The 27255-nt window shown below is 35.6% G+C and overlaps 1 protein-coding gene across 2 annotated transcripts in view; it reads right to left on the bottom strand.

Annotated features, from left to right (window-relative positions):
- Positions 1-638: 638 nt before the first annotated feature.
- Positions 639-27255, bottom strand: part of ZDHHC17 (zinc finger DHHC-type containing 17) — a 74396-nt gene continuing 47779 nt past the window's right edge. Inside the window, exons 8-18 of one of the 2 annotated variants that reach the window (XR_003571544.1) lie at positions 25398-25523; positions 23993-24135; positions 21751-21851; positions 15253-15377; positions 12119-12181; positions 10843-10936; positions 7072-7155; positions 6524-6681; positions 5808-5902; positions 2424-3802; positions 639-903 (exon numbers count right to left, since the gene is read on the bottom strand). Coding sequence is in view for 1 of the 2 variants with exons in the window: in XM_027886777.1 (XP_027742578.1) it covers positions 3664-3802; positions 5808-5902; positions 6524-6681; positions 7072-7155; positions 10843-10936; positions 12119-12181; positions 15253-15377; positions 21751-21851; positions 23993-24135; positions 25398-25523 (1128 nt within the window). In the remaining variant the exon portion in view is untranslated. Of the gene's footprint in view, positions 3803-5807; positions 5903-6523; positions 6682-7071; positions 7156-10842; positions 10937-12118; positions 12182-15252; positions 15378-21750; positions 21852-23992; positions 24136-25397; positions 25524-27255 lie in introns of both variants that reach the window. The other variant, XM_027886777.1, reaches the window with a different exon arrangement.

Below are 27255 nucleotides of genomic sequence, written 5' to 3'. Positions count from 1 at the left end.
CAACAATTCTCAATGTCAACCTTGAAACCATACTCAGTAGAAAGTAGACTTTTTTTTCCCCTGTACGTGTGCTCTTAAGTCCTAGCCTTATACTTTAACACATGTTGCTGATTATAAATATCCTGATTAAATTCCAACTGTTACCTTGTTTCTACTTAAACAGCAAGGACCAGAAGAGTGAAGGTAGTGCGTCTCTTGCAGGTGCTACCTAGAAGCACACATCTTGGTCACACCTCCCAGCCCTATGTGGATGTCTCTTTTACCCTCAGAATATCTCAAATGTCATTAAATACATACATTTGGCCACCTGAAACATTCCCTAGATGGAATTCTCCCTTAAGAAACATTACCTTGCCAGCATGCTTTGCTAAAAAGACAGGAATATCTAATTAGTGAATGGTAACTCTGACTGGTAGTACAAAGGTATACTTTACCAAAATCCAGCATAGTAGCTCACAGGATCTCAGATCTGCACAGAACGAGGGCATGCTATTTGTAAGACACCTGTATGTCTTTCAGAAAGACTTTACTAAAATAAGCTGCAAGACAACAGCTATTTATTCATGGTATGGCTTCTGAAACTGGGCAGAAACAACACTCTATGAAATCACATCCCAAGTCAAGACAAACACTGCATCTAAGAGTCAATATTTATTTGATTAATAACTTACAAAATTTAACAGATTTAATTTATGTAAGGAGAGCTAATTTATTAAACATTTTACAGATTTTTTTTTTGTTCACAATGTAATACACATCAAGATCTCGACAGTATTAAAATAATACTTGGCACAGTTATAAATAAAGAATATACAAAAGAATCCATAGCTTAAAATGTAGTGATGCTGTTTTACACATTATTTGAAAAAAAAAAATCTGGTGGACATCAAAGAATACAAAAACCTGCAAAGAAACAGCACATGTTTAGGGCCAAGACAAAATTCCTATTTATTCTACCTATGTCAGATTAAATTGGTCTGATCTGCTGTTGGTCTGGATCAGCTTTGTTAAGTTTCAGAAGCAATGCAGTTTTGGTTCAACAAGTGAATTTTCAGTTTGATAACTTGACAGAAAAATGCATAGTTGGCTCCGCCCTGCTTGCTTTACGATTTCACAAACAATTCAGTGTTACTCAAGACAAGTTACATTTTGCACTGGAAACTTCATACATCCCAAATCCTATATGCATGTTAATTTTCATACCTACTATTGTTCACATTCCGCAGGTCTCAACAAATCTATCACCAGAGAGCTACTGACAAGTAAATAGTGCAGAACTCACTATGTGCTTACAAAGATCACCTCTTCTTTTAAAACATTTTTGACAAGGAGTGCATGACACAATTCATGGCAGTTAATGCTACTGGGCAACTAAAACCAAAACTTGTATCATGTACTGAACTGCTCTTCTGGTGGCTAGGCAATATTTAATAAAGTGTATCGAAACTCCTCAAGTCAACCGACCCCCAACAGAAATGTGGAAATATAAAAAAATAAAAAAAGAACAAAAATGCAGAACATCATTGGTGATTTAAACAAACTATGCTGTAAAGTCTTCATGCTTTTCTTCTGATTAGGAAAAAATATGAATAACCAAAGTCAACTGTTTTCACTGAAATAGAATGTGTTCTTCTTCGTTAGGATTACAAATTTTGTCTGACAACAATAGCAAAAGCTTCTTGCCACCCCTATACCCAAACCTCTCCTGTTAAAACTGCGTCCAAGAACGATGTTGATTTTTCCAGTATTAAACATTCAAGTACTCTAATGCTGCACTTCTGTAAATCCTGATATCTGGTACTTGCAAACTAAGTGTGTGTCTTGAGATCAATGAACAACTACAGAAAAAATGTTTACTTGCAAATACTGAACATCAACTATTTACAGTTTCACTGCTTCTCTTACTAAGGCAAGGGCCGGGAATACCACTAGATTGCTTTATTACCTGTAATCTGCTTATTACAGAAAACGCTAATTTTGCCAAGCATCAAACATGCAGTGAATTTGCAGGGCATAATGCCTATTAACAGCAATATTGAACATCACTAAAAGCTCATTAGATATCTTCCTACACTTTTTTGGTTGAATAAAATGAAAATGAGCAGCTTTAAATACACTAAACACACACAGAGAGAAAACTATTTGATAAATTATTTATATACAGATACACATTCTTTACACTGGTCTCAGACATCTGCTTTCAGGTCCCTCCCCAAACTCCCCCTCACAGGTTCCTTGAACCACTGGGTTGCTACAGCACTTATAAGAGAACTAACCTGATTCTCAGTCTCTGTCTCTCTGTAAACAATAGTTAAGGAAGCAGTGAACAATTCACTATGAGTATATGAAAACACCATAACAGAAATCAGTGCATCACATTCAAGAAAAGCCCATTTGGAATGCAATTTCAGATCATTCCTTACCTTCCAAACATATCTGTAGCATGAGAACTTAAAAAACAGAAATTAAGGGTGATTTCCATGTGCCAGTACACTGCCTTCTTCAGAATGCTGGTTTGCATTTTCTGTGGGTGTGTGCAATTATGGGGATTCTTAATTACTTTTAAAGTTTGGTTTCTATTATTTCACATCCAAACTAAATAAGCATTTCAGGCTACTTTGGGTTCTTCCTCTGCAGTTGCATTGAATTTAAAATTACCTTGTATTTTTATAACTGAGACTTTTGCTTTCAAATCTGTGGTATATCCCCCGTGAAATTTCTCTTCCAACATGTCTCCAAATACACTACACTGTACTGTGTGAGGACCAAACTTAACACTAAAACATTGCTAATTTGTAAGTTGCTTACACAATTACTTCAAAGATAATGATTTCTTCCCCACTTTTTTCCCCTGAACATTATATACTGTAAACTAATTTTACAGGTGTATCATGCATTTAAGCAGGGCTTCAACTTTGACAGAAAAGCTTTCCTTATTGGCGCAGTTGTTTATTTCAGGCTACATTATTTCAGAACAGGGTTAATACAAGTATTTAGTTTTACCACTAACCGGTGGCAAAAACAATCACCAAAAAAAGTGGGCAATATATTTTTTCTCAACATTACCTGACGTGCCCTACTGCTATAACTTAACATGTTACAGGGGATCCCCACCATACAATGTTTTTAACAGTACTAAAAGCACATTTTTCAATGTACATCATACTACAGAAAATCTGCATTAAAAAAAAATCACATTACAGGAACTACAACATAGCGATCAGTGAACTCTGTATAATGAAATTTAGTTTTATATTCTAGATTCTTGTTTCAGTGGAATTATTGATATTGGGATACAAATTTTTTTGCTCAGCACAACATAACTACTTATGTCAATACTTCAATAATCTCATGCTCCATTGTGAAAGACCTCAAATAAAAAACCCAACGACAAATACTGTGAATATGCTGTCACGAATAATTCTCATGTTATGAACTGTTAAAATCCCTTTTTGATCTTCCTCCTCTTCCGTATCAGGTTTGGCAGTTTATTCTGTCCATTTTTACTTTTGTTAATAAAATTCTGATGAAGAGAAGGTACCTTTATGATTCATCATCAGCCCTACACATAGCATGCTACTCTTCAAGGGATGCGGATTTGAGAGAGAGAGAAAATTTTTCAGGCACCACTCAGTATGATATGCTCACAGGATGAAAGTGGTGCTACACCAGCTGGTAGCCTGATCCTGAAGTTTGGTCATATTCTATTGTATACTGCCTTGTCCAGTCCACAATAACAGGCCGAAAAAGACCACAGCATCTGAATTCAAAGAAGTCTATAATGTTCCTTATACATCCATGGCTAAAAACAAAACAAAAATACGTGTCAGTAAGGAATATCATAGCTCATCTAACAAAGTACATCTTCTGCTTACCTACACATTTGATAATTTGCCATTTAAGTTCTTAAATTTAGAAAACCATTTCAGTTCAGAATTATCTTAGACTGCTTATTGATGAGCAAGTTCTGAAACAAGAAGTAGTCACCAGACTGGTTAATGTTTGATCACTGGACATAATCAAGACACCAACTTTCTTTCACTATCTACCAAAACTCTATGGAGAAATGTAACATGTTATTAGCAGTGCACCATCATGTAGCACAGCATGGTAATTCAGATCCTTAAGAGGAAAGTTGCATTGTACAGATGGATAAGACAAAACAGCATGAAGTGAATGTCTTCCTAGAATAATTTCCATCTTTATTAATATCTGTTTTTGCACACATACTGGTTCACCAGCTGCAGGTCTAGGATCAACCAAATCCCTTGACAACACAAAATTAAGGAAGCATTATCTGAATTAAACAAACTATTCAAGCCCTTTCTGTGGCTGAATGAATTGTCAAATATTTCAGAAATCTATATAAAAATTCCAACATGTTGGGGGTTTTCCACTTAATTAAACATGGGTTGAATAGATCACAGTTTTCTGGAAGAGAAGCTCATGTTATGACATATGAAAGAGCAGGTCTAAGAAAAGAGGAGATGACAACTATTCGATGTCAACGCTTCATGTGACAGGTATGCCAAGTCAGTTATTTTAGACATCTGGTGTTATTTTCAGGAGCCATTTTTATAATAGCAGCTATTTCAGTGAAAGTGGCTTGTGAATGTGACATTAATTTGGGGATCAAATCAACAGTTTTTTCCCACCCTGTGCACCACCTTGTGTTCTTCAGGCAAAATAATTATCTGGTTTTGCTACAACTCTAATCTGTAGGAACACTGCAACCATACAGAGATGCTTGTCTGTTTCTTACTACAAGTTTTGTATGAAGAGATAATAAAAAAAGATTTATTATTTATTATTTCTAGCACAGAAATCCATCTGCAACATAACAGAATCAAAGAATGGGTCAGGTTGAAAGGGATCATAGTGGGTCATCTGGTCCAAACTCCCTCTCAAGCAAGGTCATTCTAGAGCACACTGCACAGGATTGCATGAATCCATGCCGACTATCCTGATTACAACTCCTGTCTCCTTTTCCCCAGGTGGCACCTGAAAGACCATCACTTCCCACAGGAGACAGCATATGCAGCAGCATGGCACGTGCTTCTGCTTTTTCCCAGCTCATTTTGTAACACACTCCCAACCTACTGATATACCAGCCTCATGCCTTTGTTTATTTCCTGTCTTGGCTCCACAAGCTGCTCCATGTCGCTGTATTCCCACCTCAGTGCTACTTCACCTCTGAACCCCCCCTCTTTCCTCTTGCACCCTCATCCCTACAGAAATCAGAATCCAAACCTACTCTTTTACATACTGACACCCAAAAGCCCGTGACTCACCTATGCAACACCCACTTCAGTTCTGGGGCATCCTGCTCCAAATAGCTTTGCCCATGCTCTTCCTCATGAACAGGAAGAAAATGAAGCCTCTTTTCTCACAGAAAAGAGGGAAAGGGGAGCAAACTCAACAGCACATTAAGTATTAATCAGGAGAAAGTGTTCAGTGTGGAAGTGAAGATCCAGGTCAACATCAACATGCTGTAGTAAGCAACCACCTCTGGTCTGAGCATTTGCTTTATAAAAAGGATATTAATTTCCCCATAAACTCTACAGCAAAATACAACCACATTCTTTTCTGTGCTTATGCATCTCTACACTACAAAACATTTATCACTTCCTTTAACTGGATAGAATGTGTTACTGTAAAAACAGATAACAGATTCAGCACTCCAAGTAGAGAAAATACTCTAAAAGTATTTAACTGTATTCTGTTTCAACAAGCAGCACAATTCAAGTGTATGCAAGGCTACACATAAGAAATGTGAAATAATAAAGTGTATATGCTTTAAAACTTACTTGAATGGGCTTTCAATAGATGTGGTTGTAACTTTAAAGTGCTTGTATCTTCTTGCATTCATTCTTTCATTTGTCGTGATACCCAAGCAAGATATCTGAAGACAGGAAGAAGAACAGGTAATTTAGTTCACATAAAAACATGCAACCAAATCCTGCATGAGCAAGACTAAAAAAGAACTAAATTTACTGGTTTAAATTCCTTCTTCTGAAGCAGGAATTTTTGACTGGGGAAATTATCAGGTCCAAACATGAAACATAAAATTTTGAAATTGATACATGTTTGGTTGGATGCATAATTGGTTTGGTCAGATTACAGTACAGCAATGTGGCCTCAAATCACACTGAGGCAGTGTAAGAAATTACTGCATTTTCTTTGAAGCAACCACTCTCTTTCTGCTAATGACATACAGCATTATTCCAAGCTGGTCCCACAGATCTTAACCTCTATTATTCTTCATTGCCTTTCTCTGATCTGTTTTACCTTTTTGTCATTCTGAGAATGGTAGGCAGGAGGCAGTATAAAAAAAAAAGGCCAAGTGAATGAGAAGTGAATGATGCCTAAGAGTGAGAAAACAGATGCTTGCCTACCCCAGCAAGGCTGAGAGACCAAACACTTGGTCTTGCACAATGCACATGAAAATTTAAAAGACAGAACTATTTCACATCCTTCTGTCGCTCCCAAGGCTCAGCATTACAAGTGAAGTGCTCTTCCATACCTGATACATCTGACACATGAGTAACACAGCCACCCACATGAAGTGAAACACACTGTTTAGAAACATCCAAAACATCCATGGAGAACAGGTAGCAATCTGTGTAACATAGGTCCAAAATCCATCCTTTGTGTAACTTGTCTCACAGTGGAAACCCCAGTCTAGAGAGAAAAAGTGTGAAAAAATATACAGAAGATTTAAGGTATACTTATTGTACATCAACATAATGCTCGCATTAGAATGTGATAAATTAAATAAGAAAATACCAATGTGCCAAAATAGTTTTACTTGCTCTCTTTTCCTTTCCTAACTCCTTGAATACATGCCATATGCATATACTTGGCTGTTATGAATTAAAAAAAATCTTGGACAAAGAAAACATCATCATCTAAACTAAAACACCCAATACAGTCAAATATTAATGTGCAGTTCAATTACAGAGTAAAACTATCCACAACTCTGACAAGGTAAAGATCTGTAAAAATCCCTACGGGGAGATGAAATATTTAGAAGCAATTTAAAAACCAAAACAAAACATCACATTTACTCACAAGAGATACATCCATAAATCATCCAGCAGATCATAAAAAGCAGGAAGAACAGGTATCCCATAAAATAGCGATGGTTCCCTGCTCCTAAAGTTGTACAACAGGGATCAAATTACTATACTTTCAACAGAAAGACAAGAAAGTTTCATTACATGCTTAGAAGTACTGCTTATTTTATACACAGGAACATTATTCTCCAATATTACGCCAATATAACTTTAAGACAGTGAAATTAGCTGGCTTATGGGTTTTTTTTACTTCTCAGACAAAAAGCAATGTTTCTTCAATTTTCTTCCATTTCTGTCACATTACAACTGCAATTCACAAATTAATTTGTAGCCTCTTTCATTGAACTAATAAAATTTTTGATAGAAATACTTAGAACAATGTTGGTGAAAGTTGTTGCAGAGCTCTCAACAGCCATGAATTACACACAAAAATATTATTTAAAAGCCATTAAAAAATCATCAGATTTCAGAGTTCGCTTTCTTAAAAGAAACAGAAATATGAACAAATATATAAGCTTCCTTGTTAATAAGCTAACTTACACCTTAGGTTTACCTGCTTTATGAAGCTAGATAAAAAGAAAGTATCTAGTAGAACTTGTAAAACAGACACATTGAACAGATGAGGTCTGAGAACCTGGCTATAATAATGAATGGAGTAAAAACTACTCTGCTTTAGACAGAATTTAAATGCCAGAAAATTCAGTTACTAAAAGACTGATCTATTTTTAACGTTAACAGAGCTAAAATAAGCCTCTTATGTGAGTACATCATAATTCTGAAGTACTCAGCTTTCCTTCTGGATGTAAAATATGTCCAGTGTTGCAACCTTCCAACAGCTCCAGGCTGTAAACTAAACCCACAGAGATGATAATGGCTACAAAAGAGTTGGCTGTCATCATCTACCACAGCATTTACTTCTTCATTATGTCAAATGTTTTCCCTGCTAAAACAAGAGCATCCTCTGGAGGCAGAAAATAATCAAGTGCTTTTAGCAAGTGAGCTGAAAGATTGTATAAATAAGAGATGAGGAAAAACACACATACAACCCAAGCTAGACTAAACACATGACATTTCCTTGAAAATCAAACAAGTTCCTGCAGACATAAAATTATGTTGTAACATTGCCTTAATCACCTAAGGGCATATGAGAAAGTGCTGGGAATGTCCCTAAGGTATCACTTTATTTGCATTCTAAATTTCAGAACTGTTAAGTTTCATAAAAGACATTTTTTTAAAAACACAGAAGTTAAACAGTGACCTAGAAGTCCATTTGAGAGGCATCTGATGTGATGTTTCTTTTAGCAACATCTTCAATGATACTAAACCAAATTCTTCCTAACAGGAAATCCATATGTGTGGGGCAAAAACATAGGTGTAGCATTTAAAACTGTAAATGAAACAGGTACAATCTCTATCACAGTTAAAAAAAAAAAATTCTTCAGAAAAAGAAAGCAGAGAAACTGTATTTTTGAAGACTGGACAAAACACAGCACTATAGCTCTACAGTTTCATCCTGGACTGGCAGGAACAGAGTGAGTTATTCTCCTCATTAAAATAAGGCTGTAAGAATTGTTGTTAATTTATTTTATATGCTTGTGCTTATACATAAGTAATAACATATAATAAAGATAACTGATTTCTTACTGATGGAGCTATATTCCAGGATTTAGACGGTAATTTCTTAATTTTTCCAACTTTTAACTCCTTAGAAGGGGAGAAAGTGATAATTTTTCTATACCATACAACAATTTCTCATGTGCACAAGAACCTAACTTCGGAGTTACTGCTATCAGAAAAATAATTCCGTACAATGTCAGTATACATTGTGATATTACAGTTTGAAATTTGGCTCTAGAGACTTTCATGCTACTATTTGAAAACTACATTTCTGTTGCAAGTCTGCAGTTTGCGTTTGGAATGTAACTATAAATTTAATAAAATCTGTTATTTTTAATTTTAAAAAAACTGTAAAAAATGCTATTTTGATACTTTATTAAAAAGATAGCTATAATCACTTCTAGAGACTTGCTTGCTGCATTTTTAACTATAATTCTGCAGGTATGAGGAAAATAATTTGCCCCAGTTGCCAATTTATTTTTCAAATAGTGCGCACTTTTTGTCACCCTCTTCAGAATGGTAAAAATATTCAAAGTCTCTTTATGTGCCAAGTTTTAGCCCCAAAGGATTTATTTCAGTGTCTGTAAACACTCTTACAAGATTTCTCCGTCCTATCTTTAGCAACATTCTTATCCTTCTAACACATTCCACACACATCCAAATTCCACCTTTCCGGAAAGGCATGATTCACGTTTCCCTTTTTGGTAAACATACCACAAATGCTGTTTTAAGAATGGATTCTGTTTTGCAATCCCATGCTTAGAGTGACCACGTACCAACATGAGAGACAGAGAAGCCATATAAGGTTGTTCAGACCATCACTCCCCCCAGTTCAGCTCCACCTCCCATACTGTGATTTCTAGTGCTTTTTTTCCCAGCATACTTTCAAGGGCCCTAATGTTTACTTTTACCTCCAGTTATCCCATTCGGTACAACACCACTAGAAGACAGATTCTGCTTTTCCATCATCACTGTTATTTAACAACCATTTCCTCCGCCTAACCTACTCTCATTACTCACATACTCTCGTGACACACAAACTAAGGTCTTTCCTCCCCCATTTGTTTTTTGGTTTTCCAGTTACTGATAAAAATACTGGTTCTGTCACATTGACATGTACTCCTCAGCGCTCTTGCAAAACAAATAATCACTAACGTGTCTCCAAAACCTGAGCCCATACTCCCCTGCCTGTTTAAATTAAAAAATTCTTAGTTCGTAATTGTTAAACATCTAAAATATAAATCACAAGTATCTCGGGTAGTAACATCTGTAGGAAAAATAAAATAGAAGGGGATGATATAAGTCAATCTCAACGAGACTTCAGGGATGTTCTATTACAATTCAAATGCTAGGACTATTTTACTCTTGCTTTTCAGACTAAACTACTCTGATTATCCATTATCTACTGGAAAAATTGCAATAAGGCATTTATTGGCTGCCAGCTGTCAGTGAAGCCAGGTCCTAATTCCTCCCCAAGATTAAAGTTTCCTCAGCTTGTGTCCTAAAAAATTAAGCCAGTGAAGCAAGATGCACTCATTTTCCTAACTGTGAAGTCTCCAGTGCTCCCCGCATAAATAATGGCTTTCAAATAAGATTCTTAAAAAGTATGACAGGGAATAAAAGCATTTAGAGACTTTATTCCTGTTCTACATCCATTCCTTTCATAATCACTGGGGAGAATAAAAGACAACTTGGATGGTCAAAAAGAGGAGAATACCTCAGTAGGAAGTCATTCTGTATCTAACTGCTATAATCATGACATTTTTTCAATACGCATACTTTCCCATTAAATTACTGAATTTTATTGGTGAAAATGAAAATCCTCTATCTTATGTAATGGATAATAGTTGTAGAATTGGTACGTGCCTTTTCAGTAGTTAAGCTTTGCATCTTTTCATTGCTAGAGTTTATGTTCATAAAAATACATATATAGGAAACTGAATTAGACACAATTTTGAGGACAGACAAAACAGATGAGAATAAAGCCGAAAACCACACATAGAAAAAGAATTAAGCTCAACACTGAAAATTTTTTTCTTCTACCAAAAGTCCTCAGCTGTTTTTCTCAGACTTTGGCAGAAGCCAAGTCACTTTCACCGTGAAATGAGAACAGACAAAACCTTGCACAACATTTTAGCAAATTACTCACCTACACAGTTACCCACCCATGGGCAGTGGTGATCAAACTTTGCTATACACCGATTGCAAACACCACAGTGTTTGGACCTCACTGGCTTCCGTATCTGTAATAGTTATGGACATTTGTTTAGAAAAGCAAATTACCCTGATATATTTTAAACAGAAAAACCCCAAACCCTCAATTTAAATGTAAATTGATTCTGCTATTGTTAATTCCTTAGAGAACTTCAAACTTGATGCTAATTCTTAAAGCAATCCCAGCTATTAAACTTAATCTGTACACTGTTTAACATAAACATCTTTACAACCGCACTGAAATGATTTTCACACTGTTTTTGTTACACAAAGGATTATTTTTTCCATACAAAGTTCTTCTATCACCCCCAAGTATTGAGCTTTGTATAGCAACCAGCTTCATTTCAGCTTTTTAACAATGAAAATACAAAATGAGCTTGAGTTCCATAATTCTGTCAGTGTCATTTGTAACTGAGCTCTAATATAAACTCTTCAGGTTATTTTTTAATGACAGAAATATGACTCAACAAGCAGAACTGGCTGGAACTTAAAATGCTAAATTACTCCCAACACTTTTTCTTGAAAGAAGTGATCTTTTATATATATATATATATGCACACACACCTATCTATCTATTTATCTATCTATATGTATGTATGTACACACATAGTTTTTAAGGTGTCAAATCTGTATATAATTTAACAGTTTCAAAACTGGGAATATTAACATCACTCATGTTCTGTATAGGTCAGAGCTTTGCAGTGTAACACTGATAATCTTGAGAATTTTGTATTTACTAGTTAACTTCCAAAGATGAAACATATTGTATTTCCTTACGAAAATTAAGATTTTTTTTTTTCTCCTACTGACTACTGCCAAATAGAGAAATGCACTTAAATTTTGAACAAAGTATTAGAAGCACAACATAATTTTTACTGTGAGTTACAGAGGTAGTGGAATGTTACCTATGATTTTCCTAACTTGTTAGGTGTATAACCAACCATCTTGGAAGACATATTGCATACTTGGATTTTGACACTGGCAAGTTATTTCCACAGTGATCTTTTTTTTCCTCTTACTGTTCCTTTTTTTTTGTGAACAGATATATTATTTATTGAAAACACACTTAAATTAAATATTACAAATAAATCCTGCCCTTGAAACTGCATTATTAAGGTCAAATATGTGCTCATTATTGGAAGATTATTTTGGCTTAGCATTAAAGGAAAAAAAAAATAGTAAATGCTGAAATTTATTTAAAAATACACTACCAAGCAGGTACTGCAGAATATACTGAGGTCCAGACTTCCTGTCTCTGCAAGTTCTACTATTGTCTATGGGAAAAAAACAAAAATTCAAATTTAGCACAGAAATAAATGTTGATAAATAATTTTCAGACCCATAGTTGTGAACTCTTTATTCCAGGTAATTTCTACACACAGCAACAAACTAAATTCAGATGAAACTGATTTTTAATCTATTTTATTAAACCAATACGCATATTCTACTAAATTCACTTCTAAATTAGTTCTAGCTTATACTTATTCCTAGTCCATTTAGGTTTAACCAGAGAAAAAGCAAGCTTATAGTAACTTAGATACATCTAAAGTTTGCAGTAACAGTTTGACTAACATGTTGTTAAACCTATTAACATTAATGCAGTTGAATTTCCAAACAAGAACAAAAGTAAAACTTGCTAGCAGGATCTGCCAGTCTAAAACCAGGCTTTCTTTACAGAGGTTCCTCTGATGTTGAAGCTTCAAGAAAGAAAATAAATAATGCAAACCAAACCTCCTCTTACATATATTCTTAGGGGTCATCACACTAAATGACAGCATTTTTATTTTGTACACTCCTTCAGCATCCACTTCATTATTGGAAAAGAAGTAACCTGTTACTCCATTAAATGGTTTCCTAGAATTTTTAAAATTCAGCAGCTGAAAACATGCCACGTGAGACATAAATGACATTTGCAATACATGGAAAATATCCAAAAAACATCTTTTGCCAGCATACCCTTCCTTGAACTAGAGGGAACTCTCTCAGCATAAAGAGCTTAATGGCAAATAGATTTATCTACTACTCCAATTCAAACCACATATATTGTTTCATCAAGCTGGTTTCTAATTGCACAAGCAATAAAATAGTCTTTACAATTATTTTCTCATCATAGCAATACAAAGATAACTTCCTTAATTAGATGATGAACACTAAGGTACCTTGAATGAAATCACAGTTTTCCCCCAAAATACTAAACTGGTTAGGAAAAATTTATGGAAACTTTTTCTCAAACTAAACAGTGAAAGCTGGATGATACTAAAGTCTGAAAGCTGCACTATTTTTTTTGCCTTGATTGTTGTGTCTCCACCTACCATTTGCACAGTATTCTTGCCCCCCACACTGTAACCCTTCATGTTCCCTCTCCAAGCAACCACTGACATTCATAAGCCCTTACAGGTCCCTCTTGCAACTTGACAACTTCCAGTTCTCTGCATCCCTTTCTCACCCCTTCTCCCATCATCCCTCGTTGCTCTAACGTTTCCTAGTACAGGACTAAGGGCTCTCTCACAACAGTCTTTCATATATTATCCAGATGAATAGACAGAAAAAACCCATGAAGACATACCTACTGTGATTTTAATGCTGCTGGCGTGACTTTTGATACCTTGGACGATTTCATACAATACATTTTGGACAATTTCATAAATAATCCATAAATAAATTCAATGGGAGTGTTAATACTACACTAGAGACTCAAAAAGGATGCACAAAGGAATGTACATGGCATGTGGCACAACACTGGAGTTCAGTATTGCCCACAAACAAAACCTCAAAGCTCAGGAGAACAGAACAAGAGCAGATGAATAACTTTTAAATATAACTTTTATACAGGCCCAGAAGCACTCTAGGTAGAGCCATATCATTACACTTTGTAAACATTTGTCTATTTTTTACGCTTTTGAACTATTAAGAGTGACTTGGGTTATTTTGTAACACAGAAGAAAGAACATGACATATTAGAATAACAAACATCTGAAACTATTGCTTACTACACATTTCCAAACATACTTGGTCAATCTGGAATTAAAAGAATTTTTTTGCTTACTTATTCCAATGCTAAAGGCTAACTCAGCACTAAATACTTGGAGACAAATTATGAAAACAGTAGGAAGTGCTACACTGCAAGAAGGTAAGACAAGTCCTACAGAGGTTCATACCTGTGACAATAGAACATTTTACAATGTGGTTAGCTGCAATGTAAGAAATCCAAAACATTCACAACCATATGGATCTGCCTGAAGTAATTGCGTTTTGCAATTCCTACCAGTTCGACGAGCCTTTTGTAACCCCACTTAACTACTTGAGCAAGTTAGATCAAATGAATTGCATATTTGTGCAATTTGCTGAATGCAACCAAAGTGCCATTGCTGACTGTTCTATTTAATTTAGTCCAGCTGAAGGAAGAGAACTTAGTTTGGAATTTACTTTGGTAAAATTGTCATAGCAGAAATGGAATTTGCAGAGTAAATCTAAAATCTGCACGTTGACTAACAACTTGGTTATAACCTATTGGAGAATACAAAAATCATTTAATCTATCACAACCATCCTTTTAAGGCTATTATATTTTCATTCCTACATAAGGACATAATTCCAAATAGTCTGATGTTGATCCACACAGATGTTTTCACAAATAAGCATGAAGTAAAAGCTCAAAACTCATTTATGGTGGGATGAGGTCTTCTAGGAAAATTTAAACAAACCAAAACAAACAAAATGTTTCTGCTGCTTGTATAATTGTGGCATATTCAATGCTCAGTTTGGCTTCTAAGAACAATGCACTTCAATTAAAAAAAAAATCTGAAATGCCAAAAGTAATGATACATTGTCTTAGAAAGGAATCATTAGATCATCCATATTTTCTCTAATACTTATGCCAAAGCACAAGCCCACCCCAAACCACTATGGGTTTTGGTTGTTTTAGACTCAAAATGTTTGTCAATCTAATACTTTTAGACACAAAGGTAAGGAAAATTAGAGGTGCTTAAAAGTCTGTAAAACTTCTATAAAATTAACTAACACTTTTTCCGTAATGGGCTATATGTTTCAGCAGGGCAGAAGTTCTGAAAATTCACATTTTCACCCAAATGCTTTTCAAACTTTTTATCTTGAAAATTCAAGCACAATTTTATTTTGCTACTCAAAATGACCAATATACAATTTTGCACCAGTAAGACTTGAAATATATTCCAAATGTAAAAAAAAAAAAAATCTGGAAGACTTTGCAACATATTAAACCTTTTGTTATACAACTTATTGAAATTTAATGTACTGAACAGCAAACTACTTTGATCAGCTGGTGGAAAGCTGCTGAAGAACAAGTTTCACATATCTCATGGCTTTACCTTTTTCTTTTGTTCTTCCGTGGCTTTGATGATTCCTGGATCAGATTTCCAGGATTTTCCAAAATTGTAGAAAAGTGCAATGCTATTAGCAAGGAACGGAAGATGTATAAAGAAAAAATTGAGATGTGTTTACAGTCAAGGAATCTAAAGTATAAAACTAAATTTCCTCCTCAACATACCCACTGACAATTCTGAAATAAAATTAAATTTAGTTACATTTTTACTAAAGCCCCCGAGTCACTGTCTTCTGAATTCACAAAATTCAGCACTGCCGTAAGAACTAGTTTGGTATTTAGTATTTTCTATTGCTCAAACTTCAAAACTTACTTTCAAGAATGCTGTACTCCATAATGCACTTCTAAAGCATTATCTAGTTCACTTTTTGTAATTATTTTCTCTTTTAATTAAATTAAACCCCATGAAATTTATTTCCTTAATAACTATTTCCTGTTTTCACAAAGATTTCAGACCTCTATTTATAAGACAGACATTTGACTGCCTATGTTTTCAGTGGCTTCACATTCCTGTGAGATCACAGGACGGACTGTTTCTAGCCATAGAAGGAATGTGTTGCAATGACCACTGCTGCATGGCAATCTTGTCCCAACACCGCTTATCTCCAAGAAAGGTAGTATTTGAAACTGGGTCCTATAATAAGGCAATACCCATATTTTGCATCAATGAAAGTTATTTTTAACATACTAATACATTTAATACTTACAAAACCACAGAATTTATTATTCTCTGAAAGTGTTTATAAAATCACTTACCATATAAAGACAGAAAATAACCATTTGTTTTAACATACATTTCCTGCATTCAATGTCTTGCCATAAAATATGCCTTAGAGCATAGTCTTAGAACACTTGACATTTCTTCAGAGAATTAAAACATTTCTTAGTAATGATGTCGAAAATCCAAATACTTCAGATATGCCTCTTCCACAAAAGGTGGAAGATTTTTTTATTCTGATAAACCTACAAAAGACTTGACCAACTCGACTAAAAATACCTGCTGTCAGCTGTCAGTCCTACATGCAGGGAGATGCCCTACACTTGACAAAGCTGTGGCTGCAGAAGCCTCTACAGCATTATCCAAACAAAAAGGACATCTATTACTTGGGCAAAATCACTGCACACCCAAATTACAATACATTTTGAGAAAGTTAAATAAATACGTACAAAACTAAGTAACTTGTGATGCGAAAGAACCCTGAAATGCGAACAAATACAAGCAGGACTCTTTTTTACTTCTGAAATGTTAATGAAGTCTCGGTCACATGAAGTGTATCCCAAATAATTTTTGTTCTCCTCCTGTTGGGGGGAGGAACTGGCTGTGAATTTGTAATAAAAAAGATCGGCAAGTTAAATTAAAATGTTAATAATGTATCTTATATAGTAGAATATTAGTATTATCTCACTAAAGGCTAATTAATCTTTCCTCTAACAAGCTGTTTCCTGCAAGTTTATAAAAGGGGAAAAAAACATCAGCTATACTATAACCTTAACACTCGCAGTTCTATTTTATACAATACAGATGAAAAGCTCTGACTCCAAACTTTATACAGTCCAACTTCTTCCTATTTTTCTTCTAAAACTATCTGCTGCCAAGAATAAGCCAGTTCAACTGATTTGTCTAACTAGACAGATTACATTTTCTTTAGAATACCAGAAGAATCACTAGGGGGGTTACTGCAACAGTTAAAACTGTTTTTTTCACTAAAAGTACCTTAATCAGACATCTGTTACAAACAATAAAGGCACAATTGAAAACAATTATATGACCCATTCCTTATTACCATGCACCACATCTAGACTTTTAAAGAAGATACAGGGAAAGACGGTTTATTTTCTATCCAGTAAGAGGGTTTTATAACTTTAAAACTTTGGAATTGGTTTTTTTACTAAATAAAATTTGCACAACCTGTGTAATAAAGAAGGTGTTCATTTTCTGAACTTACATTCCCCCCCTTTTACTCCATTAAATACACAGAGAACATAAAAGGTATCCCACAGAGTTTATTTTTCCTGTCCTTTCACCTTGGTGGTGTCAGATGAGTGCAATGCTGACAATGTAAATGGTGGCAGATAAGGTACTTCTGTGCTGGAGATGCATGTAGGAATAGTCGTGCTTTCAGAAGAATTTGTAGCAGGAAAGCTAGGAACTCATTTTCACTTAGGAAGCCTGCAAAGTGCCTTCCTAAGAAGGCACTTTTTTTTCCCTTTCTGCAGTCCAGAGGAGGTTGCAGAGAGCTGTGTTATCTCTCTCTCTCTGCTATACCAGAGAAAGACAACCCTAACAGACACTTACAGAAGCCTTGGGAAGGCAGGGGAGAAACAGAGAGGATACTAAAGGCCCTGGAGAGGGCAGGAACTTGCTTTCTCTCCCTGGGACCTGGTGCTTCAATAGTACTGGTATTTTTAAGCTTCTCATGTTTTGGTCTTCTAAACAAACTTTTGATTTTCTTTCCACTGCCTTGGCATTTCTGGGGATACCTGCATATCTTACTTTACAATAGGAGATGTCAGGAGACTACACAAGAAGTTAAAAGTTTTCTTCTCCGGGATATTTCTGGTATGTGATGTGGCTAAACAACTCCAGCTGTAGGATTCATCTCACCCACCCATAAATCACTCTTGACATCCTCCCTTCAGATACTTAAAGACACTGATGAGGTCCCCTTTCGGTCCTCTCTTCTCCAGGCTGAACAGGCCCAACTCCCTCAGCCTGTCCTCATTAGAGAGGTGCTCCAGAACCTCAGCTCATAACAGCTGTACATCTGGATCCAAGAGTCCAGGTAGACAACAGCAGATAGCTACATGAGAAGCCTCACTGGGCATTTATTAGACAAAATCCATCTGTAATTAATGGAAGCTCTGCAAAAGCCCTCTACCTCCATTTCTATCTAACATTAAAAAAAATCCCTTAGGTTGCAAATAAATCAGTTTATCTCCTTTACCCCAGATTTTTTTTTTGTTTTGTTTTTTTTTTTTTTTGTTTTGTTTTTACTTTAGAGAAAGTATCTAAGACATGTGAACAGAAGTTCTGGATAGCTGGGCCCAGAGTTTGGATTTTTTGGGTCTTCGGTTCCTCTAGAAACATGGCTGCTGGCTTCTTTCTGCATGCATGCAAGGTTTTTTACTGTTTTCCTGAAACTAATTTTGGTAATAGGAAATTTTTTAAAACTGCTTAACTGTATCACTTATCTTGTTACAGTTTTTAAAATCCTGTGCTATCGTATCAGCTTTGTAAAAGCATGAAAATCATAATAAATTCTTATACCCAGTTTTAAAATGATGCCTAACTGAAAAAGTGTGCAAAACCTAAAACCCATCAATACATGAAGTATATTTGAAATAAAATTATCAACACAGTATTAGTCAATGATGAATTATTTTAAAACACATAAACTGGCTTACACCATCTCATTATCTCAGCATTGCAAGTAGTATGCTATAACAAAAAATGCTTAATTAAAACTGCAAACTGCCATTTGCAGCAAATGGAAGTGGCACAAATAAAACAAAATACAGTGAATATTTTGGGTTATAGCAAACTCTGACATTTTAGAAAAACAGAGCACTATAGGTATGTTCTGACATAAGAGGCACTATTTGTTCAGCTGGAACTGAAAAGACTGCAAGAACAACTGAGATATGAACTCCGTACACGTGCCCTGGACTTTTAAAGGACACAAGAAAACATTCTACCTATAAATGCTAATGAAAAAGAACAAAATGTGAAATTTTAGCCTTGCACTATTAAAAGTGCAATTTTAAATAAGGTTTTTTCTTTTAACAATAAGACTAAATTAAAGTATAGTGATTTAGTGTGTAGGATTTTTGAGGGCATTTTCTCCCTACTCTCCAAACAGTAGAAGACTAGAATACACTGACAGAGCAAGAAATAACTATCCTTTGTTATGGGCAACATATAGTTACAAGGAAGCAGCAAAACAGTGGAATGGACACATAGGACACTAAACTCATCTACAAACTCATAAATACATAGACCATAACTTCCTGATTCCCAGCAAGAATAGGATTTCTATTTTAACAAATATACCAGACTCAGGAGCTGTTGAGAAAAATCTGACAAAAATGGAAACATTTAGAAAAAAATTCAGTACACTTTCAAGATTAGTCTCTGGGAAGACACGTCATTAAAACCTTAGCATGTAGGGCCTTATTTTTCATGTGACCACCCTGAAATTCAAGAAAATGCACTGCTAATCTTTGGGTTTATTTGTTCTTTATGATACATTGTATCAACTACCTTCTTCTGTCCCATTAGGATTAAAACCACAAGACCCGATGATCTTCCAGACACCTTCAACATATCTACAAGAAAATTCTTACCAAACACACAAAGATTAAAGTAGCACTTGCAGTAATTAAGACCTTTATGTTACTTATAATATAAAGTTCCAGCAAGGCAATTCCTGATAGTTCTTTAAGGTTAGAAATTTTTTTGCCTGAGCAAAAGACAGTTGGAATTTGTGAAAACTACCAGGTCAGGTTTTATCACTTGAACATTACAGAATATAAGTAGTACTCTAGTCTGCTGTCAGCAATCCTATGAAGCTGTAAAAATGCAACAATTTTTTTTTCCAACCACAATGGTGTGCCTCATGCTATAAAAATAGAGCAGGTATGCAATTTTTTTTTTTTTCCAATAAAGCTACAGGGTAATTTTCCAGAAGAAGAATGAATTTGGAATCTTATTGCAAAGACTTCCAATTAAAAATCACCAATTAAAGGAAGATGGCCTCAGGCACTCAAGTCTCTAAAAGTGCTTGTCAGAGAATCGTGTCAGCTCTAATGAAAGCAATTAGTAACTGAAGGTTTTAGACTACTTTTGTGTACAAAAAGACTGTTGCAAACGTTTTGAGACACCAGCTCAGGACAGAAGCAACCAGTCTTTTATTGACATTCTGAAGCCAGGTTTTATTGGGGTAACTGATTGCCTATGGTTACTACTCCTAATAGACAATTAACATTATTCTATGACAAAAAAGATATGCCAAACTTCAAGTTGTTTAATCCGAACACTAACATAAATAAAAATCTAAGCAAGTTGGGGCAAATATGAAGGAAATGTGAGCTTCAGGATAAAAGCCTCACAATTTGACAGCCTTAATACAGGCCACCATCGAGTTGTGTTGACTGTGCAGCCATTTTAATGTGGTCAAGGACTTACACTGGACACCTTCTTACATTTGGTTCAAGCTGATGTTATGTTAGCACAAGAAAGAACTTCACAGTAGATCAACATTTGCAACTCAAAACATGTAGTAGCATTGGCAAACATAAGTTTCTATTTTTAACCACTGCTTTTTAAAATGTTTTTCATATTCATTTTGTACTCGCTTTCCTCATTCTGCAGTCACTAAGTAAATCTGAGTTAAAACACAGAAAATCAGGCCAGGCAGAGACTGGTAGTAGGACCAGCTTTCTACATAACTGTTTCAAGACATACTTATATTGATATAATTTTTTTATTTTTAAGACTTTTTTTAAAAAAAACATGATATAGCAGTCATTTCCATTCACGTGGGACTCCTATTCACGGCAGCACCTTTGCAAACACTGTCAGAATTGAAGCCAAAGGTAGCATAGATGTAAGGTCTCCTCTCTGCTCTCAACCCAAAAATACAAGGCTCATTTAGCTAAGGCTGTAAAACATTAACAAGATGCCAAAAGGTATGCTCTGCTACGATCTGATTTCATGGCAATTCCTTCCATAATGAAAAGAAAAGCAGTTTCTAGAAAATCCAAGCCAGCATCCTCATAAAGGTGACTTCAACAGTTTACAGTTGTAAGAACTGCATTAAGCACCAAACTTCTATTTTCTTTTCTTGTCTACCAAAATTACAATACCCAAAAAAGTTATTCAAAAATCTGTGGTGGAAAACTGACATTCCTCAGTGAACTCTGAATCGATTTCTATCTCTGTGAGTACAAAAAGTTCCTATCTAGACAGACGATCAAAGTCAGAAACAGATGGGCATAGGCAGAGTCTCTATAATCTAGTCTTGTTTATACATACATTGTCAAACGTATCTAAAGTTTGTACGAAATGGAATTTGCAAAATCTTTAGGAAGAACTAAATATGAAACCAATTCCATTGGAATTGATATAGACCATGAAATGGCCTACTGCTTTTCTGAAAAGTAAGGTCTAGAAAATGAAGTCAATTCCACCGTGTCACCTCACAGCCAGAGAATATTTTGTAGAGTTGCTAATATTCCCTCCACATAAGACATGGTGTAAAGCTCAGGAAATATTGCAGACTACTGTAAGCCAATTTTGAGGAAAATCTTTCACTTACCGAAACAAAGCAATAAAATAATACCATTAATACAGAAAGCAATGTTTAATGGAGATTCTCTTTTTAAATTTTTTACTGGCTTACTTACTGTTATATGTAGGATATAGCTGCGTAATTCCTCATACTATTAACATTTAAAAAAAATAGTGTACACAAAGAAAGGATATCATTCCAAAACCAGAAGAACCAAGTCACATACATCCAGAATTTTGTTGCCAAATATATTCCAAGAGGCAGTGCACTGTGCATGGAGTGATCAAAGAATGACCTGTAAAGTAGGAAAAATGTCACATGGTAAATTTCTATTTATAAAAAGTAAATCCTGAACTACTGCTTTAGAAAAACACTTCCTGTTTAAATATGTACTATATGGGATATTGCAAAATACACTACAAATGCATTTTCCTCACTTTTCCCTTCCAAGTTCATGAGAATTTCCTTTTTTCAACCTGTCAAGAACTGACCAAGAAAGGCAGAATAAGTAAATACTCATGCTAAAACTACACCGTGAAAGCAGTTAAGAACCTGTGAGATTCTTAGCCACATGGACAGTGGCAGCAAACTATATTTACCTTTGAGATTCCAATGGTAAAGACATTTTGGAAACCCATACAATGAAAATGGCATGTTAAAATTACTTCTGTAAGAAAAACTTAAGAGACCACGGTGTCATCAGCCTTGAAATACTTCAGATTACTGAATATTTTGCTTCTGTTACAGTTGCCAACAAAAAAAAATCCAGATTAAATCATTTCCTGTATCACTATGTTTGCCAAGTTCTAAGATAGAATGCTGCTACCTTAATTAAAAAAAATTGCTATGAAACAGGAAAAGCCACACTCTAAACAGGTAAACTCCTAAAAATAAAACTTCTTGCATCAACTGTCTAAGCATCATTATACTGATCCATTCTGCTTTTTGTGCTGGTGGTGCTCTCAGGGCTGCCACAGACAAAGGCATGGAGGGAGTAGTAGGTTCCATTTTGCTTCTTTACTTCCCTGCACTATCTCTCTTTTCTCCAACAGAAGTTCCTTAGGTCTTTTGAGAAAACCCTATAAGGAATATGAGCTAATGTGATGACTAATAAGTGAATATACACTTGGACACACAGGAGTTACTCTGCAGTAATCTTTGTTTCGGTGAGCTCTGTGCATTTGTGTGTGTGTGAAAGTAGGGAGAAAAACATAGCTAAGCAGATTACCTAAAATTCAACAGGAAAAGAAAATGCTAGTAGAATAAATGTAGAAGTTTAATTTGAACTTGGGTTTTGTGAAGAATACTTCAAAAAGGATTTATACTAAATATTAAGCAAAGGATAAGAGAAAATACGAATGTTAATCCTGAACATGTCAGGTAGGCCAAAAATATGAAACTTGACAAAACACAGATCTTCAGAGACAAAAAATCTTGTTCTGCCTTTCTATAGGAGGCACGGTTGAGGATTTGCATTGCCAAATGATTTTTGTGGGAGGATGTCAGCAAATTGCATAGCCTCAGAGATGACAAAAAGACTAAAGAGATCACTTCCAAGATCCTGCAAAAGCTTGATGACCCTCCACCTACCTTGCGGTGTACTAAGTTCACTAAAATCTTCTGAACTTGGTTTAAGCAAGAGATATTTTCCTCTTGATACAGAAAGTAAAGAGAACCAAGTGATTCTAATAAACACGACATATAATGTCAGAAAAGCAGAACGTCCTAAGCATGGAGGTACAACAAGGGCTCCTATCCATGCTATGCGTAATAACGAAAATCAAATGACAGATGTCGTATTCTACAGATCTTGAAAACCCACTGTAACCCGGCTACGTGTGTGCGTGTGTGTGTGCATGTATATCTGTAGGTGCATTTACGTATGTTTAAAGCAATCATAATCACAACTAAAATTCTTTATGATTATGAGGTAACAAAATGTACAAAAAACACTATTAGAAAGTAGACATCCCTTTCCATAAAAACAGAAGCTACAAAATCTGACTCTGACTTAATTTCTCTCTTTAGATGCCTTTGGGTATTTAAATTCTTAACTAACAACAACAAAAAGTTTTAATAGTATACTTGCACATTATCTTTCCTCTATTACTTTGCAGTAACTTTCCCACTGACTGCTCTCTGCAAAATTCATGCTGATAACTCTTTGTAGACAGACGTTCAGCACCCTCCTCTGGATAATGACTGAATTTCTGTTCTGCTGTTAGCTTCTATTAGCTCAGTGGTATTCACCCAAGGTAGTTCCATATGTTTTGCAAGGCAACAGAGAACCACAGTAGCTAAAGTTGCACAAGATCTTTCCCAGAATTAGTAATAAAAACCAATTCCAAAAAGTAGAAATTTAAGACTATCTATCAAATAAAAATGCCTGCAAAACACATGCACACTAAACAGATAGTGTCCAGGTAAAACACTTACTTGGAAAGGAACTGCACCATAGCCCAAACGCCACCATACATCAGCCCTTTAATGAGCCAAGAATCAATGTCTAGGTCTGCTATAAACCCAACCAGCCAAATAACTAGGAAAGGAGTTCCCAGCATAACCTTCTGACGGAATTCCTATATAGAAACAAATACCAGTAAGTAACTCGATTTTCAGGAACAGACTGTATTATAATATTTTCTAATAAACAGGACAGTCACAAAAACTTAAATTTTCAGGAAGCTTCATTGGGAGATGAATCTTCATAAATTTTTCATTTCCTCTATTAACATATCTTTAAGGAATTTGCAAGGAAAAGAAACCTTCCTAGAATTTTATAACAAATCAGTAACTTAATTCTTTTAGAACTGCCTTCTAAAGATTTTGCTGTTGATGCAGAATCAAGGCAACAGTAGGGTTTTTTTAGGAGTCTGTCAGCACATAAACTGCTACACAGCACATAGCAATCTCAGTGAACTCTAAAGACTACACTTGTATAAGTAATAAAGTCATACTGAAGCACCTATGAAGACAGGACCTTTTTTGTCTTTTACGATGTGGGTACAACTCCTGATGAGGGCAGGGAACTCTTTCCATATATTCAAAGCACAGTGACAATGCCCATGCACACACAATTCAATGTACAATTCACTTCAGGTCAATAATCACTGCATTGTTACAGTTCCACAGGATTAAAGCGCAGGCTGTAGCCAGTACTTTAAGCACCTTGACACAATATATCTTTAAATCAAGTTATAACAAATCGGGAATAGCAAAACTTAATATCCAGCATAACACTGCCTGAGTGTTGTGATGGATACTAAGAAGAAAACATTAACTCTGTAAAAGTCATCAAATAGGCAGGAGAGTAGTTCTTCATGCTAGAGCAGTATTACCCCTTACACCCTCATTTCCTGCCTCTTCCTATCTGCAGTATTAAATAATAACCTGAGAAGCAAAGGGCCTCCACATTAGGGATTCATATATTACATTATACTACCAAGACTAACTGCTCCTTTCATTCAACCCAAAATAACACATAATTAGAGAGGAGATCAGAGTTCAAGATACCCAGAATGCTTCTGTCTGCAGCTACCTGACAAACAGCTGTGGAAAGTTCTGGCTAACTCCAAAAATACCAAATCACTTGGTGCTTTCCTATCATTTGGTTAGCACAAAACTATAGGTAAGTGTGCGGAGGCTTAGGGGTTTTTTTCCCCATGCCTTGGATAAAGCACGTTTTTTTCTTTTGCAATTACTTTTGTTGTGACAAAAAGACATTTCTTAAAGCTGAAATGTGGGGAAAACACAGTTCTGAACTGCTTCCCTTAAACAAACACATCCCCAAACCAAAAGCAGCAGTAAGACTGATTTACACAAGTGTTATACTGCTGCTTACCTTATCAGCTTTTAGTTTTCTCAGAAAGGATGGACTGTCATATCCCTTTGCCTGTCTTGCTTCTTGGAGGTGATTGATCATCCAAACGTTCTTCCTCTGTTTTGCAAGATCAAGTGGTGATTCTCCCTGTTGAGAGTTTAAAAGTGGGAAACATCCAATTTAAAAAGAAAATGCATTCAGGGCACTTTTGAAACAGAAGATTGGCTGGTAAAAATAATACATTTTAAATCAGTTTAAGATACATTCTGGCATACTTGACACCAAACATCATTCATTCCTTTTGGTCTTTTTCACTCTCTCATAACTACACATGCGTGGACAGGTCGAATATTAAACGTGTGATCCTCAGAAGATGTATGTCCTGACATAGCAGTAATTGTTGCCTTTGGCATAACACATCTATATTTCACTATTCTACACACAGTCTACTAGGCCATAAATGAAAGACTGTGCTTCCCCCTCAGCAATTGACAGGCAGCAGAAATCAAGCAAAGGTTAAGAACTTGTGACCCACTGGATCATGGTAACTCTCCCAAGTCTAAAGCCTCACTTCCCAATTAATTCTCTGCCTTTTTAGCAGATTGATGTCACTCATATTATGGAATGCTTCTATAAGGATTTTTCCCCCCACAAGCTTCATGTTCCTATGTGCATCTCAGTTACTGAAGTCCCAGGAAGAAAACAGGAAAGAATAATCTGATTGCTCATGTCCAACTATTTTCAAAACTCTGAGCTTTTATGCCGAGCTTGTGCTTCATGGACTTTGTGTGCTAAGCCTGCAGTGGTCCATGTTTCTTCTTCCATACTTTCAGAGAGGACTGACAGATGAAGCAAAAGAGAAACACAGAGAGAGATACAGGGGCCAAAGGTGCCTACCAAAATGATTTGATTTCATTATTTTTTAAACATTTAGCAAGAGAGCTAAATGAAAGTTATTGACTGGATCTAAAATTATAGAGGAGGCAAGAGACAACCAATTGCAGGTACCTCCAGCTTCAGTTTTGCATTTGACTCTTCCTCTCTTCTACTGGAGTTAACTCCCCTCCTAAACAAACCATTCATGGAGGCTTGAAAAATGGTTGAATCCTCCATCGTTCGGCCCCCTCCTAAAAAAAAAGTACAGACAGGTACCAGAAACTGAAATTACCCAGAAAGGGCAATAATTACTACAGACAGAAGTGATTTCAAAGATTAAAAACTACAGTTAGCTACCTATATCCCATGGAAAGACACTGGGAATTTATGAGAACTTAACTGTCATTTTTGCCTTTGAAATCTTGCTCCACATCTTCAGGAGAGTAAATAGCACCGTCTACAGATTATGAAGTGAAGCTTTTTGGTACTTAAGAGGACCTTGTGCGCCTTCTGTGCAAGAAGTTTAACTAACAAAATCAGTTAAAAAAGAATAACCTTTTGACTTAACTTGGCTTCAAAGTTATTTAGCCAGATGTTTAAAAAACAGATTAAGATAACTCCATCCTCAACAGAAATGCCTGAAATCAAACTATGGTGCCTGCTTTATCACAAGTTTAATAGTTAATATCTGGGAAACTCCTGAGATGCTGTTGTTTTAATATCACCTTATATATCCAGACTGTAAAGATTACCTGTGGACAAGCAATCCCCTCTGGGAGATGATCTCCCAAGTAAATCCTCAAGTTGTCTTGGGGTCCAGCTGAGCATCCCTTCCACTAGAGGGCCATGAGACACCTAGGAACTGCCTAGATAAAAAAATTGAGGGAGCTTTAAAGAAGTCTTTGACTACGCTTCTCATCACCTGGCCATTTTAATACTCCAGTACTTTCCTTGTATTTACAGTGGATGGCTGCCTTGCTTAGACAGCAAAAAAAAAAAAAAA

Source organism: Empidonax traillii, unplaced genomic scaffold (genome assembly GCF_003031625.1).
Source record: "Empidonax traillii isolate 1590-97213 ecotype Southwest subspecies unplaced genomic scaffold, ASM303162v1 scaffold195:size1760703, whole genome shotgun sequence".
Lineage (NCBI taxonomy): Eukaryota > Metazoa > Chordata > Aves > Passeriformes > Tyrannidae > Empidonax > Empidonax traillii.
Note: the sequence above shows the minus strand (reverse complement) of the source record. Positions and strands in the feature narration are given on the sequence as shown.